The sequence below is a fragment of the Thamnophis sirtalis genome, unplaced genomic scaffold (assembly GCF_051295495.1).
Source record: "Thamnophis sirtalis isolate CommonGarterSnake01/CBP01778 unplaced genomic scaffold, rThaSir2_p1.2 scaffold_3, whole genome shotgun sequence".
Taxonomy (NCBI): Eukaryota; Metazoa; Chordata; class Lepidosauria; order Squamata; family Natricidae; genus Thamnophis; species Thamnophis sirtalis.
In genome coordinates this window covers 37,730,287-37,748,256 of record NW_028261383.1, presented here as the reverse complement: position 1 = coordinate 37,748,256, position 17,970 = coordinate 37,730,287, and the positions used below count along the sequence as shown (strand labels likewise).

General features: G+C 38.8%; 1 protein-coding gene across 3 annotated transcripts in view; it reads left to right on the top strand.

Annotated features, from left to right (window-relative positions):
* Positions 1 to 620: 620 nt before the first annotated feature.
* ARIH2 (ariadne RBR E3 ubiquitin protein ligase 2) overlaps positions 621 to 17,970 on the top strand; it is a 42,128-nt gene continuing 24,778 nt past the window's right edge. For 2 of the 3 annotated variants that reach the window (XR_015695868.1, XM_087708731.1), the window contains exons 1-2: positions 621 to 715; positions 6,384 to 6,730. Coding sequence is in view for 2 of the 3 variants with exons in the window: in XM_087708731.1 (XP_087564857.1) it covers positions 6,485 to 6,730 (246 nt within the window). In the remaining variant the exon portion in view is untranslated. The other variant, XM_087708732.1, reaches the window with a different exon arrangement.

Here is a 17,970-nt window from a genome sequence, read left to right as displayed (position 1 = left end):
ATGGGGGTTTGGGAAGAAATCCCAGAGTCAGGTAGAGCATTCCAGGTGTTGACCATTCTGTTACTGAAGTCATATTCCAAGCATTGACCACTCTGTTGCTGAAGTCATATTTTCTGCAATCGAGTTTGGAGCGCTACCTTGAGTTAGTGTCTATTGTGTGCTCCTGTATTGTTGTGGTTGAAGCTGAAGTAGTCATTGACAGGTAGGACATTATAGCAGATAATTTTATGTACTACGCTTAGGTCAGATCGAAGGTGGCATAGTTCTATAGTATAGTCTTTATTGTTATTGTACAAAATAAATACAACGAAATTGGTTAAGTTGTCTAACCCCAAAATTTCAAGCTTGGTGGCACCCACCCACCACCCCAATTTCGTTTCATTCATTCATGGCAGCCGAAGTTTCTTTTATCAAGGCGATCAGCTCTGAAGCTGATGAAAAATAGTAGGTTGATCGCCTACACCGCCACGTCCAGTGGTTCAACCCAAAATCCCTCTTCTTTTTCTTCTTCGCTCCGGCCAGTGAAAGGCTCCCTTCTAAACACTTGCGCCCTCCCCCCCCCCCAACCGCGGGAGGGCTTATTCGACGCTCTGGGGCGTTTTTCTCCTCTTTCTCCTGCCATTTCTAGCGGCGGAAGCGACGCTCCGCCCGGGACTGGAGCTTCCGGTGCTCAAGCCATAGTGGGCCGGCTAGAGATGGAGAAGCTTGGGGGAAGGTGATTCTTCTTCTTCTCTTCTATTTCTCTTCTTTTTCCCCTCACTCCGAGTTAAACCCGCCGAGTCGGCGGCGCAGCGGCCGAGGCTCTCGCTCTGAGAAGCGGTGTCCAGTCCCGCCCGGGCCTTCTCCCCGCTTTGGGTGAGCGCAGAGAAGGGGAGCCGGGCCTTGTTTACATGGAGGGAGGGGGGATGGACAGGGAGACTCTCTGCTTTTCCCGGGGCTGCAGCGGCGGAATGGCAGACGGCCTGGTTGCCGGGCTAAGGCGGCCCTAGTTCCTCCCTGCCTCGATTCCCCGAACCTGGAGGCCCGAAAAAAAGGAGGGTTTTTTTGGGGGGGGGAGGGAAGCCGGGTAGCAATACGGATGGGGTAGGGGGGATCCTGGGACGAATCGCTGATTCTCAACGTATCCAAATTAAACGGACTTTGCAGGGAGATTTTGGACTTTAAAAAAAATGATATTGGGGAGGGGGCGATGGTGGGAGAAAAAAAAATCAGGATTATAGCAAAGTATTTTTTTAAAAATCATGCATTTATTCTCTTTACCCAGGAAAGATTCCATCGCTCCTATTGTTGTCACATTGATATTTAACAATATAAACTAAATAAGAGTAAAAACGACCCTATTGTTCTTTTAAGTGCTTTGTCTACCACTACAAAGTTCAGTCACTGGGATATATCCGTGTGACCTGCTTTGAAGTGAAGTGCAAATACAGCTGCTGCTTAAAAGGATAGACTAGACAATAAATTGTAATGGTGAAGAGTTAAATTAATTTGAACATGTTCAACAAGGGTGGTGTTCTTAACTTTTATCCACCATTTTTCTGCACTAGCACAATGGGGCGGGGGGGGGGGGACAATGGAGGTTTCTAACAAGGAATTTTCTTCTTCCAGGTGAACTTTGACTTGGCAAAAAAAACAACTAGTTTGGAATGCTCCAAATTTTGTGCCAGGATTGCTTTTGTGAGCTTTCTTGTTGCAACAAACTGCAGTTCATCTAAACGTTGTTACTTTTATAATAAATAGTCTTTAAAGAATGTGCTGGTAGCGAACTTATTGAATGGATAAAAAGATGATTGACTATAGTGAAAACTGCTACAATAAAAAGTTTGTAATTTTAATGCAGTAGGCTATTAGTTAATTTTGTTGAAATGTTTAAATCTGTGAGCATTTTTAAATTAGTCTTGACTGTAGTTATTTCAAAATATAGTTATTTCAAAATATAATATTTCTGGACAACTTTTTTTGATTAATACTACATTACTATAGTGTAGAAGTTTTTGGTAACACAACTATAGTTTTAAATGAAGTTGGTCCAAATTGGTGCTAGCCAAAGAGGTGAAGAGATTTAATTATTAACAGCATTTCCTGTTGCTCTTCAGCCAAAAAAGACTCCTAGGGCATCCTACATGATTTCATTGTGCAAATATTTGTGCACACAAAATTACACTTTTCTTTTTGCCATAGTGAGACATTATAAAAAAATTTAAAATAAAAGCAAATGCACTATCCTTCCAAGGAAGGTCCAATTTTACTGTAACACTCAGCAAAAACAAGAATCTTGTGATGCTTGAAATGAACAAGTTTAATATTTCATAAGCTTTCACGGTACTTCCTGGGCTCATCAACAGCTTAAATATATCTGGGGGAAGGAATGATGATGAAGAGGAGAACTTCGCAGCAGGCTACCTTATTTTATAGATTAAAAATATAGTTTGAATGTAAAGTTAAAAGAAAACCTGGCATGCACTAATAGACATTCAAGAACTGCAAGGACAATAGTGAAGGTCATTAATAAATCTTCCAACTATGTGTTTAAAGAAGATACTTTGAATACCAATGGGTATTATATAACTTAGTAGTTAGTAATGGGGAATGTTAAATGCCACAAATGCATTTTTGTGGTTCAACCAAACATGAATTGGAGTTTATTTTAGGTATCTTTTCTGTAAATTTTTTGAGTTTACAAGTAGTCTAGAAAACTGTAGCTGGAGATTTTAATTTAATTTTGGATTGGAATAATATTTGAAGAGAAAAAAGGCTAGCTGCCAGCACTGGAATGTTCTTCATGGAAACAATTGGGAATTTTTTTTTGGTGAATATATAGATACAATTAAATCCCAATGAGTAGGATTATACTTTTTGTCAGCCTAATATGGCATGTTTCAATATGGAACCATTTCTTTAAACTTCTTTGGAATTCAAAATTTGATCGAACAGATGTAGCGGAAACAGCAAAATAAACACGATAAACTATTGCCGCCTTGTTTGAGATTTGAAAAGTAAGATTCTTTGGGAATACTTCATAGTAATTTGCAATAGCAATTTGCAATGAACTTCTCAACTTTTAACATTTTGGTATTATGCTATATACCGGTACTTAAAAGTACCTCCCCCCCCAACAGACTCGCACCCATTATGCATTAGTATAACCTGGTTGTGTCCACCAGTAGGATGGTTGTTTTAGGCTTGATATTATTACTATCCAAGTAGTAGTATAACGTTAAAGTTTAAATATGTTAATATTAAATTATATCCCCAGATTTGAAGGGCTTTGTTATTATGCTTAATTGTGGTAAAAGCGATTATATGTACTGTACCACATCCTGTATATAGGAATGAGTAAGGAAATATTTTAAAGAAAATGCCACAAATTCAAACAATGTAAGTTATAATAGTCTGGGCCCTGATTTTTCATGCATCTTTTGTATTCTTGAGAGAAGCATACCAGGCTCTAAAAATTGCTTTAATTAAATTTGTCCATTCTCAGCCTTTGAACTAGTTCTTCCTTGGCAGAGACGCAAAATTGAAGAATGGGATTTCCTATGGCCCGGGTTTAATCTGTGTTCAAAAACTGAACTATTGTGATTTATATAGTCACGCTATTACTATTTTTTACAATTATTGAAAACTGCAAACGTTTTATTATCCTACTATATTGTTTCAAGCCCATTTTAGATTTATAGGTTGTATTTAAATATAATTTTAGGTATTTGCGTTGTTGAATAGTATGAAATGAATGTAGTGCTTTTTTAATTTAACTTAGTAAAATATTGTTTAGGAAATATAGTTTAGAAGATACCTGTGTGCACGCTAGATCCCTAGATATTGTATTAAGAACTCTGGGCCCATCATACGTAATCAGTGATAATTAGCAAAATTAAAACTTAGTAATTGCTTATAGTTTCAGAGGAACACACACTGTCATGACAGAAAGCAATGTTCAGTTAATGTAATATGTCAAATATCACCTAGTCCTTATATTAATTTTTGCAACAGAATTCTATGCTTTGGAAGTTGCAGGTGAATGTTATGCTGTTCTCCCTTCTACTTGAAGTTATTGCTTACTCTTCATTTCCTGGCCCAGTGTAAGTTACTGTAGCTTCTGTATATGTGAAGGCAAGAGATAACCTGTATGAGTGTAGAGTAAGAAAAGTTTTAAGCCCTTGAATACTTTCAGTGTGGTTGGTATAAAGTATTTTGTGTGACAGTCCTGAATTACTTAATGAACGAGTATGATATTGATATGCTGAGATTTTCTTACCCTACATTTCTCATCACACATATAGTTGTATATGGAAATGTAAAATCAACATGTCAGCCTCTGCTTTGCTGCTTGCTTTTCGGCTGCCATGAAACGGGGAGGGAGGGCATGGTATTTGGGTGAAGGACATATTCTGTACTGGAGGACTGTTAATTGGGAGTTGTTCATACCATTTGTTTGCACATGTGGAAGGAGGGGAGTTTCCCGCCAAGGCCAACTGTCCATTCCAACCTGATGATGATTTTTGAAGATGTCTCCCACCTGACAGCTGAGGAGATATACGATTGGACTATGGACTAGGGTACCACGGGGAGGGGAATGAATCATGTATTGATATCTACTGCTTTCGCGCTCTTTTGCTCAGATCCAGCTTTGCTTAGCTTCTCATTACTTATAATTAGTAAAAGTACACTTAATTCTGCAAAATGGAGTTGAGTGGTTTCTTCCTTGATTATTAAGTGAAGGAGCGTGACACAACATCTCTGAGGGATCAACTTGTCTCTGGTTGTATAGCATATTATAATTTCCCCTCAGAATAGCCATAGTATTAGTGAGCCTGTTTCTTTGTTTTGGTTAAATTAATTTTGGATGTCAGCTGTTCTCACTATTTTTTTCTTTTATGTTTTAATTTTGCCTGGTTTCTTAACTGTTTTTTCCTGCTAGCCATCAAAAGCCACACATGTGTTTGATACACAATTAATCATATTAAATAAATTTTAAAAATTAAATGTGCTATATTCTAATCCTTTTATAAGACTGAATTGGGCAAAAAGGCAAACCACATAGTGAGACATAGAGTTTAGTTATCTATTCACTGCATAGGTCCTCCCCCGCTTTAGGATTAATTTATGAATAAGAATTTATGAGGGATATCTTGAAAAATATTGATACTACCAATGAGGATAATGGTATATCCAGAATTAATTAATTGTACAGATTGCCTTTCTTGGTTGGTAGACCATGCTACTTACACACAAGCAGTTCTGTCTCCAAGGTCAGTTCTTGGTAAAAGATACTTTCATTTGGACATGATGTCTACTTTTAGGGAGAGAGCTTTGCAGCTTCATGGTGCTTCTAGGTTATTATTTCGTAATCTTGAGGCAGAAATACCTTGAGAGCCTTTTGTTCAAAATTGCTAACATGCCCACTTCTGTCTTTTACAGGAAGTTGCAGTTTATATCACCTCTATTTTACGTTACTGAGGGTATAGTACTCTGGGCTTGCCTTTAAGTGATTTGGAAAATTCAGTTGTCTGGCATAGAGTGATCAAACTCTTTCAGGAGATATAGCAAAGATGCATGTTGCACAGATCCCCGCATAAAGAAATATTTGAAACTCTTTTTGAAGTGAAAACCTTAATCCTTTAGGCTCTACATGTTAGAAGGAATGCTTTCTTTAATATTTTCTACCTTTAAGCTTATCCAAGTAGGGCATTGCTACTATCAGATTCTGTTATGTGACATCCAAGATTTATGGCTTCCCAGTAGAGGCCTTCTTCCTTCTGGCCAGCCATAACATGTTTCTTAAAAAGTTGGGGAAACTCCTTAAAAAGCTTTTCCTTGTTACACATATAACTGATATAGAAGAGCACCTTATAAATAATATACTGTGTGTGTGTTGATAGTTTCAGTTAAGGAATTTTATGGCATATGTATGCTTTCTGACCTGATGGTTTTTATGGTTTTGCTGGGAAGCAGGATACTTACCTAATAATTAGAAAGCAGCCTAAATTATTCAGAGAATGAGGAACTGAGTCACTGCACCAGACCACAATATGCATTTTTATAGCAGTATTGTAAGTACTATTCCCCCAACATTTCCAGTAACTTCCTATGTAATGGATTTAATGAGGAAGGACCAAAAAATTACAAAAGACAAAAAAATACCATTGTTAAAATGGTAATTAGTAAATGAGCAGGACTTTGGTTAAGGATCCTTTTTTGGATGCAGAAATAATATAGCTGCAGCTAGTTTTTTTATGTAAAAGAATGATTATGTGTGTTAGATGTAAATACTGATTCTGTTCAATTGAATAAGAATTGAATTGCTGTTAGATTTTTTTGTTTATTAATCAAATTTGCAAACATTTTTTCCACTCTCTTCTTCCTGTTATGTTCAAATTTAGGTGGCAGGAAAGTCAGATGAAGTCCAAAGAACGATAGTACTGTCTTGTCAAACCAGAAACTGTCATAGCTCGCTTGCCGGGTGGTTTGGCAGAGCGTTAAGATGTCCGTGGACATGAACAGCCAAGGTTCTGACAGCAACGAGGAGGACTATGATCCAAACTGTGATGAGGAAGAAGATGAAGATCCTGGGGACATTGAGGGTTACTACGAAGGGGTTGCAAATGACGTGGAGCAGCAAGGAGCAGATTCCTTTGATCCGGAGGAATATCAGTTTACCTGTCTGACTTACAAGGAGTCGGAGAGTACCCTAAATGAGCACATGGTCCGCTTGGCTTCTGCGTTAAAGGTAAGGAGCTCTGCAATATTTGGATGAAAGGGCCCTTTTAAAGCCACAGAACAGGCAAGCTGAATGTGAATCACTTAGTTAGCCATCCAAATAACAATGAACAAGCATTGCCATAGATCTAGAATCACTGTTTTTACCAACAGGAGCGTGCAAACAGTTCATATCTTAACTACCATGTTTCCCCGAAATTATGACCTACTCAGAAAGTCCTAGCTTGATTTTTACAAGTGCGCCAAATATAAGCCCTACCCCCCAAATAATCCCTAATTAAGACCCCACCCACTCCAGGGTGCACAGGTAAAAATTAAGCTAGAGAGGTGATGGGGTGTATGGAGCTGCCCTACTACTTACCTTCAGATAGTTGCAGCCAGACTTCGCACACCTCGGCCCATTTCGTTTGCTGCAGCCAGCAAGGCTTTTCTGAAGGCCTCTGTCGCCGGTAACAGAGCTCCGGATCGATCCAGAGCCCTGTTATCAGCTACAGAGGCCTTCAGGAAAGTCTTGCTGGCCTTGCCTGCTGAAGAAGTTCCTGAAGGTCTCTGATAGTGAAAAAGAGGCTGGGGGCGATGCGCACAAGTGAGGTGAGTCAGTGGACGACATCCCATGTCCCCGTCCCCCCATCCTCCCCCTGATACTTTTGAGCTTGGGACACTTCAAAAAAAGTTTAAAGCAGCACTTTCTTACTTGAGCAGCAGGATGTTTTGCTTCACTTTCTGCTTAAAGTGGTTCAAAATAAAAGTTTTGCACACCACTGATTTCAAGTACTGCTGCTCTGTAAGTGTAGATCAGATATACAGAGCAGCAATATACATATCTGTGTATCTATGCAATTTACATGCAATATCTATCTATCTATGCAATATGCATATCTATATATCTATGTTTATGTAGATAGATTTATTTATTGTTTATTTAATCTTCCTGCATAGAATTATTAAAATACGATTGTTGCCCTTTATTGTTCCAGATAAAAAAAGAGCATGGGCTGTATCCAGTTCTTTTGTTGACTGGGAAGCTTTGTCATAGAGAAAGGAGGGTGTGATGATTCCTCTATCCCCCAAAATTGTTCTATAAGATTGAGGCCCATTTAAGACAGATTTGAAGGTTAAAGAAAAAATTAGCTTTGTAAGTAGAAAGGCTGCTTTTGAAGTAACATCAGAACTGCCTTGGTCATTTTACAGTGTTGTTCACTGAAAGCTTATGTTCAAATGTAATACTGATTTTCTCTTCCTTGTTGTACTCTTATGTTTTCTTTCTCCTCAAAATTTCTGTAACAAATAAATATCCTCTTTTTCTACTGCTTCCTACCATTGGTTTGCTTATTAAAATATTACAATTGCCCCTTTGCAGCTAGTAAAAATCTGGTAAACTGGTACCATTCTCTTTCCTTCTTATAACTTTTCATATTTAATTGATTTGGATCTCTAAAACAACAAAAGAGGAAACTGCTTGAAGGAATAAAGGGAAGCATTCCTTTTTTTCTTTGCTTCCTATGAAATTGTTTTGAAAGGCTATGTTTATCATGCTCTATGTAATAAGATTATGTTTCATTAACGGGAAATTGGCAATGAACAGGAAGATTTTAGGTTTGAACCTACTAGTTACATAGATTGTATTATTTATACTGAATCCAGAATTTAAATGTAAAAGAAGAAAGACACACCAGTGGAAGAGTCCTTAGTGCTCCCTGAGCTTAGTTGTTTTCTTACAGATGTTTCATTGCCCAACTAGGTAATATCATCAGTGCTACAAGGGAATGGGATTAAGAAGTCAATATTCCATTCCAACTTGTATAAATAGGAATTAATCCTTTTGATTTGTGTTTTGCATTACCAAAAAGACCCTTATGTAACTAGCACTATGTAAGTCTTAGTTACTATGCTTAATAGCACTTATTTCCATCTTGATCTCTAGAAATTATAGAAGATTATATAAAAAGAAGCCCAAATGCTATGCAAATTTTATCAAGGTATTTTTTGGTATTTATTTGGTATTTATTAATATTTGTATGCCGCCCTTTTCCCTGGGGGGACTCAGGGCGGCTCACAGTTCAAGGGGAGGGGGAGGACAAACCAAGTTACATATAGGACAATACATCGTTAAAAGCACAACATTCATACTATTCGGGTAGGGTAAAGGTCTTTAGCCCCAGGCCTGTCGTGACAGCCAGGTTTTAAGGGCTATGCGGAAGGTCTGGAGGGTGGTGAGGGTACGAATCTCCACGGGGAGTTCGTTCCACAGGGTCGGAGCTGCCACAGAGAAGGCTCTCCTCCGCGTGGTTGCCAGTCGACATTGACTGGCTGATGGGACTCGGAGGAGGCCTAATCTGTGGGATCTAATTGGTCGAGTGGAGGTAATTGGCAGGATAAAATAGATCCAGAGTCACATGGATCATATGAGGAAATAAAATGCATAAACATTAAGGGTTCCAATCTGTCAATAAGATATTTTGTTATCTGTTTTAAGAAGTAACAATGGTATCTTTTAAACAAAGCAAACTGACTACACAACCTTATAATTATTCTCATAAGTGGATTGCTTAGAGGTAGTCACAGCTGTCTCCTGCTGATGACTAATTGTTTTCTAAGAAAAAAGATAATTTTTGACACATTGAACTGAAAATAGCCATAGTCTATAAGTATTTGTGAACACCTAAGAACTTGATTAATGAATAAATTAATGTCTTGTTTCAGCAAGCATCAAAATTATTGCATTTATAAATTGCTGCCTCTGTTTGGCAGATTTGCTGATGAATCTGGCATTCTCTTAACACATTGTAGTGACTTGGCACGAACATTTAAGGACACCAATAGCTGAATTTCTTATCGCTAGGTTTTGTAGAAAATAGTTTTGTCATGTCTCTAATTATTTTATCTGAACCTAAAGTATCATTAAATTAAATGGACTAAATGCAATTCTGCTTCACCAAATGCTGGAAAATTAACCAAGAAATAATTAAGGTGTGTGGTTCCCTAAGTGTACATGGGTGTCACTTACTTTCTGGGAAGCATAGGTTCGCGAGCATACTCTGATGTTGGCTTAAGTGCTGTGATAATTTTCCTCTCAAGATTCATGTTGCTACTCTTATTTATTTGCCTATCAGCAGTTGTGTCTCTGTTTACTAGTTCAGCCTGCTGTTTTGGGACAGTTGATATTCTCTACAAGACAGCTTCAAAGTTGTTCTTGTCCATCATTGAGTTATTAATATGCTCACCTCAGCAGGAACAAGGATGATAAAATGTCTTGTGAAAAGAAATTCAGTCTGAGGAAGTTTAAGCAATTAGATAATTTTTTTAGCATGCTATTTGTTTGCTTTTCTGTTATCTGGAAAAGATGTTTGCAAAGTCAAAGAAAAGGTTAATTTAACAATGTCTCCTGTTAAATTGTATTTGAGATATTCTCTTATAAGCAGCCTACTGGAAACACTGAAATTCACTGATTCGGCTTTGGGAGTCCCCATAGATCAGATAGTCTTGTTTCAAGACAAGATCTAGTTTAATGCCTAAGCTGGACAGCTATTGCACTGACTTTCAAAGCATTTTTTTATATTTTTAAGTCTCAAGCTAGCTATGTGATGTGCTGTGTCACCTTTCATAAAATAAACTTACCGTATTTTTCAGAGTACAAGACGCACCGGAGTATAAGATGCACCAAGATTTTGAAGAGATAAATGTAAAAAAAAAAGTTTTTGCACTCCGCAGACCTCCCAAACCTTCTGCATGCCTCATTTTTTGTGAAAAACAAGGCATGCAGAGAGTTTGAAAGGCCCTCCTGGGCGCTGGGGGAGGGGCAAAAATGAGCCTGTTTTTTGCCAAAAAAAAGGGCATGCTTATTAGGAGGCTTGTAGAGTGGTCGGGGGGGGGGACAAACGAGCAAAAAACGGCCCGTTTTTCACTCATTTTTGCCCTTCCCAGCCGCCAGGAGCACTTTGCAGGTCTCCAAACCCTCTGCATGCCCATTTTTGTGAAGGGGGCGGGGTTTACAGAGGCCGAAAATGCTGTATTGTGTATAAGATGCACCCAGATTTTCACCCTCTTTTTGGGGGGGGCGGAAAGGTGCATCTTATACTCCGAAAAATACGATAAATAGTAAAGCATTGGCATATCTAGGTTGGTTTGTTCACAAGCGTTGGTATAATTCCTCCAGAAGGACCTAAGCTCTTTCACTGGTCAGCCATGTACAAATTCCCACAGATTTGAGGGAAAATTTCTTCACTAGAATTTCTAACCTTTATTGTCAGAGTATAACATGTGTACAATGAGATTGGCTGAGCCAATGAGGAAATCGGCCATACACAAAGGTTAATTTCTTTGTTGTTGCTCTGATTCATGGAGCCCTTCAAGGCTCTGCTTTTAGGCTTTGCTAAAAACTCATTGTGCAGCTGTTGATGTTAGTAATGCATAAAGAGGAGAGTTATCTGAATAACTTGTCAATATTCCTCCAAGGAGACTGTGGTAGTCTGTCAGCTAGTCTTAAGTGTATCTTAGCAAATGGTTAAAAATCTGCAGCATTTAGGCCGAGTAAACTGTCAAAAGAGCAAAGGATCATTATTGGATTTTAATGTTTTAAAATAATTCCCTTATTCTGCTTGTGCTAGATTTCATTTTCAGTCTCAAAAGCTTAATGCCAGAATCCACATCACAGTTATGTATTAAGATACTGTATTACAATACATGTGGTTTGCTTGTATGCATATAAACCAAATATCTCCAGAGCAATAGTTTTAAAGTTGGTGGACAGATTGCCATACAGTTGGAGTAAACTTTGTGAATACTGTACTACACAAATGTAGCCTCCAAATTAAAATGAGGATAATTGAAAAACAAATTAACAAAAAGTTTCAATAAAAAAATAGGCAGGAAAGAACTTTTCCGGATCAAATCAAGCCCTAGTAGTTTGTAGTTTGTATTAGTAATCAGCCACATGTTTATAACCTATAAGAAGAAAATCAAAGGTTACCTTTTCATTTAGTCTCCATCTGTAAGAACAACTTTTATAAACCAAATTCACAGGATTATAATCCAATATCTTTTCTTGGTAATATCTCTACCAAGGAAACCTCAGTACCAAGTTTTTTTTTTAAAAAAAAACCCAATCTTGAAAAGAATATTCTTTTCTTTTCTCTTGAAATTGTGGGGAATCATTCTATTCCAATCCCCCATCAAGCCCCAATTTTCGTAAGAGAAGCCTATTAACCTTACACAAATCCTTAAAAGAATGGAAAAAATTAAATAGATGTCATGTAAATCACCCAGAATCTTGGGATGGGCAATGTACACATTAAAATTATATGGATATTAAATTGCATTTGTGATTGGCAATTGGAAGAATGCAATTATCTTTACCCAAATTTAAAATACCCCACAGGAACTACTGAAGAATTAGTTAGTTAAATGTGCTAAAAAGGATTTTGCAAATTTCTGATTGAAAGAGGACAGGAGATGAAAATGAGTATTCCATATCTTCCTTGAACATCCCTGTAACTCCTTTTTTATTTAACACACCTAATATATTTTTAGTAGATTTGCTATTTGAAATTTAAAAAGTCCCTATCTTTCCCCTTAATGTTTTCATCGTGCACACCTCAAAATTATGATTTACCACATACTTTTTCTATCAGGGTTTGTGTTTCTTTTAGTTCTTTTCGTTGTTTCATTGCATTCCATTGTTTGAAGAAATTGTCTTAATTGTGCAACTTCATGGATACTACTAGAAAGCCATTCTGACCTTTTTCTGGACTTGATTGATCCTTTTACATTATGTGATAAATTCTAAGTGCAATTATTGCTTTAGATAATCTCTAGGCACTATAAAGAGATCTGGATTTCTTGTTTTCTGTTTTTCCTTTTTTAACCAGTCTCCTAATTTTTTAGGTGTTTTCCCTAAGGTAAATAAATGTAACCCTGTGGGTCCATCTGGCAGTTTCTGATTTGCATGTGTTTTAGATGTTGCAACATTACAGATACTTTCCTATTCTACAATGTTTACATCTCAGTCTAAGTCTAAGTTATGGTCCTTTCTTTGGTTGCCTGCCCTCTGGCTGACTCCAAGACCCAGCTTTTTGTAGAAATGAGTAATTTAGATGTTTATTGTGTCTAGATGGGCCCCATCTGCACCACAATAAGCAAAACCCCACCATTATTACAAGAACATTTCCTATGCATGCCTTTCTAACTCTTTTTCGCCATCTTGGGATCATTCTCATTGATTACACTCTATCTCAGCCAGTGGTCAGTCAATAGATCACACTTTCGATCAGTTGGGCCACAGCAGATTTCCAGATCTAATTTATATTTGTGACCAGATATTGCTACCCATCATTACCTTCTACAGGAATATGATCTTCCAATGTTTCCTAGGATATATCAGATGTTACATGTATTTTTATTTAAAAGAAGAGCAAGAGCTTCCCTAGTATGTCTCTCCTTGTCCTTTCTCTATCCATGCTTAATCATATTTGTTATAGCCACTTAATCTGTGCCTATTCACAACCAAGTACATTTAATTCTCTTATCTTCCCTCAGAGGCTTCTAGATCTGAAATATAAACATTTTATAGACCTTGTTCTTTTTCAGATGTTTGGATGTGAATCTTATGTTTCGGGCTATGTTTTAATTATTTATTTAAAATATTTCTGTGGTTGCCTATCTCTTGTACCACACAATTCTGGATGGCCAACAACAGCAATAAAACAAACAAACAATAGAACTAATACAAAAAAGGAAAGAAAGAAAGAAAACAAGAAAAAACAGGCACCTAAACTGTAACAATATTGATGTCATCTTGAAACTTTTATGGTTTACTGATGATCTAATATGATGTGCATTCTGGGATACATCACTTATTTTCTAGTTTATTCTTGACTTGTTTTACCTCTATGACAAACTCTTTATTCTCATGTTTTTATATATTAGGCAATGTTTCAAATATCTTGAAAATGTATATTGGCTTCCTTTTTACTTAAAACTTCCTATCCTCAGTATCACCTTTCTTGATCTGTGGTATTTATTACCACAAAGCTTCTCTTACTGTGATCTTTTAGTTATTTGGGAATGATGTCATCCTTTTAGCCTCTTTTAAAACCATCTTCATATTCCCCCCCCTTCTTTAGATCCTCCTCTCCAAATATTAGATACTCATTTCATTGAAAATTTTCAGATAATACAAGTCTAAGTTGCTTCTTTTACGATGCACTGTAATTGCTGTAATCCTTAAAAACAGCTTTGGAATTTAGCACAAAAAGCAATACATAAATACTGATTGTAGCTAGAAAAAGAGCAGCATAGATTCTCTATTTTGCAATTAAGTTTAGTGGACCCTTACACACATTTGTTATGGACATCAGGACTGGGGGTGGGGGAAATACCAGGTTTTGAGGTGAAGGTAATCATCCAATCATCATTTACTGCCATCTGGCTGCAAATCAAGATGATGCCAGTTCTTAAGTGTTTTTTGTTAATTGGTTTTGCAGTCATCTGCCCAATGATAGGTTATCTGGACTATCCATGCCATCTGTAGCTTTTCTGTGATACAAATCATTTTGTAGGCATTCAGTAGTACAGATCATCCTCCATTTACAACCTTTTGTTTAATGACTGCTCTGAGTTACGATGGCACTGGAAAATGACCAGTCCTTGCACTTACAACCATCACAGTATCTCCATAATCAAAATTCAGGCACTTAGTATCTGGCACATGTTCATTGAGCTTGCCTCATCCCTGGGTCATGTGTTTACCATTTGCAACCTTCCCAGTCTGCTTCTGACAAGCAGAGTCCATGGAGGACGCCAGATTCATTTAACAACCATATGATTAGCTCAACGACTGCAGCAAAAAAAGGTCATAACATCAGGAACAACTCACTTAACAACCTCATGGATGTTTCTGTTCCAGTTATAATCATAAGCCAAGGACTATCTGTCAGGTCATTTGTATTAAAAAACCACATTATTTATTAGAGTAGTTGCTTAACAGAGGCCACCTTAATTTCTTGTCAGAATACATGAATTGCTTTAGTTTGTATTCTTCTGCATGCATCATTTTTCTGAAGCATTTCTGGAAACTTTTTAAAATGCAGTAGAGTGGGGGATAAAGGAGAAAGTGTGACAGCCCCTGAAGAGTTATCCTGTTTGCACCGGAGTATAAGATGCACCAAGGTTTTGAAGAGGCGAATTAAAAAAAAGTAGGTAGGTAGATAGAGAGATAGAGAGGGAGCGAAAGAGAGAGAAATACAGTATGTAGGTAGGGGGAGAGAGAGAGAAAATAGGTAGGTAGGTAGGTAGATAAAGGGACACACACACACACATATATACATATAGATATACAGAGAGAGAGAGAGAGAGAGAGAGAGAGAGAGAAATACAGTAGATAGGTAGGGAGAGAGAGTAGGTAGGTTGATAAATAGAGAGAGAGAGAGATACAGTAGGTAGGTAGGGAGAGAGAGAGAGTAGGGAGGGAAGGAGATGTTTCTAGGTGTATCCATATGCTGGAGAAGGAAATCGCTGACAATCTGCAGCACCTAAAACTTTGTTTCTAGTGGCACAGCACTTGATCAATGTAATTCTCATCAATCAGTTAAAGAGCTTTCCAAAAAGAAAAAAAAAGTTTTCGCACTCTGCAAACCTCCCCAAAACAACCTGTTTTTTTAACGAAAAAGGCCCCCTTTTTTTGCGAAAAAGGCCCCCCCTTTTTTTCTTCAAAAAAGGCATGAATAGCCTTGGGGAAGGGCTTGCAGAGTGCTCCTGGGGGTGCCCCCCCAAATGAGCAAAAATGGTTTGTTTTTCACCAAAACAGGCCCGTTTTTGTCAAAACAAATTGAATGCATAGCCTTATGGAGGCTTATAGAGTGCTGCTGGGGGCTGAGGGGGGTGCAGAAAAGGTCCATTTTTCACTCATTTCTGCCCTCCCCAGCCTCAGGAGTTCTCTGAAAGCCTCCATAAGTCTATGCACGGCCATTTAGGTGAAGGGGACGGGGCTTCAGGAGGCAAAAAATGCTGTCTTCGATTCGAAGACACACCCAGATTTTCACCCTCTTTTTTGAGGAAAAAAGGTGCATCTTATACTCCGAAAAATACAATACAGGACTGCTTGGTACTCATTAAACTTTCTAGCTCAGAGGAGAAAACACGTGTTTGAAAGTGATTTTTGGGGTGACAAATGCTGTGCTTTCATGACATATGTGTTCCAAATCTTGAATATGCTAAACATGTTTTCAATTTCATATAGGTAAGATTTGATAGTGTAAATTATTTTTTAAACTTTGATATTAATCATAAAACATAATTTTTGATATTTCCTCCTTTATTTAGCTGCTTAAGTACAATTTCCTTAGCTTTTGAGAAACACAGATTATTAGCAGTTCCCTTAAAGGTGACCAAGTTACTAGATAGTTGCTTTTAGTGATCAGGTACAGTAATTCTATATTCAGTTCTTTACCCAGTTCTTCTAATTCTAGTTTATTGTATCTTAAGTCCTGGCATTGAGTCATGTCATTTTTGCGAATTTTGCATTTTGTGGATAGCTGTTTTGCATTTTGTATGTACCATATATTTTTTGCATTAACTTTATTAAGAGAGGACATAGTGAAGAATAATGGGGGGAAAAATGACACTGTGCTAGATATTGGCCATTTGTGAAGGAGCTCTGCTGGCATACATGCTAGATATACAGTAATTGCACTGAATGGGAACAGATTGGAATTGCTCAAAATCCATGATTTCCAATTTGACATGCAATGAGCCATAAACCATGATTTACTGCTACCTCTCACCGCAGGGAGGCGGAACCGACTAGATGGTTCTGCCCCAGGCGCCTGATGGACCCTAAAAGGTTCCTGATGGAGCTTGGGACTTTCCCTGAATCCCTTGCTCACAACTCGACCGAAGCCCTAGTGGAAGCCTGGGATAGGGCGGCCACTGGGGCTTTGGATTGTGTTGTGCCTTTGCAGCCTCTGACCCGGTGTCGATCCCAGGTAGCTCCCTGGTTTACTGAGGAGCTCCGGGAGATGAAACGCCGGAAAAGACACCTAGAGAGTGGTTGGAGGGCCAGCCGGTCCGAATCTGATCTAACACTGGTAAGAATTCATATTAAATTCTACTTAGTGGCGATAAAAGCGGCAAAATGGCAACATTTTTCCGCTCTTATCGTGTCCGCAGATAACTGCCCAGCCGCCCTGTTTAGTGTGACCCGCTCCTTACTTAACCAAGGAACTGGGAAAGACCCCTTGGAGGGTAGGGCTGAAGAATTTGTTCAGTATCTGCAGGATAAAATCACTCGGATCCAGACAGGCTTGGACTCTCACTGGGTAGATTCAGGCGAGTCGATGAGGATGAATCTTGTGGAGACCATCTGGGATGAGTTTGACCCTGTGACCCCCGAGGGCATGGACAGGATTATGGGCAGACTCAGTGCTGCCACTTGTGTGCTGGACCCATGTCCCTCTTGGTTAGTCTTGGCTTCCTGGGAGGTGACACGAGGCTGGCTCCAGGCGATTACCAATGCTTCGTTGAGAGAGGGGTTCTTCCCCACCGCCTTGAAGGAGGCGGTGGTGAGGCTCTTCCTTAAGAAGCTTTCCCTGGAAAGCTTCTTTAGCCAACTATCGTCCAGTCTCCAACCTTTGCTTTGTAGTGAAAGTTGTCGAGAGTGCGATAGCACGTCAGCTTTCCCAGTACCTGGATGAAGCTGTCTACCTGAATCCGTTTCAGTCGGGTTTCAGGCCTGGATACAGCACGGAGATGGCATTGGTCACATTGGTCGATGATCTCTGGCAGGCCCTGGACAGGGGCTGCTCCTCTGTCCTGGTCCTATTAGATCTCTCAGCAGTTTTTGATACATCGACCATGGTATCCTACTGTGATGACTCAGGGGGTTGGAAGTGGGGGACACCGTTTTACGGTGGTTCTCCTCTTACCTGTCGGATTGGTCGCAGTTTGTGTTGACTGGAGGGCAGGGATCGACCCCGAGGCACGTCACTTGTGGGGTGCCCCAGGGTTCGGTTCTCTCACCTCTCCTGTTCAACATATATATGAAACCACTGGGTGAGATCATCCGTGGTTTTGGGGTATGGTATCATCAATATGCTGATAATACCCAACTTTTCATCTCTACCCCAAACCACCCAAATGATGCCCTCGACGTGATGTCCCGATGCCTGGAGGCTGTCTGGATCTGGATGGGGAGGAACAGGCTCAAGCTCAAGCTCTCCAAGACTGAGTGGTTTCCATCATCCCAATTTGTGCATC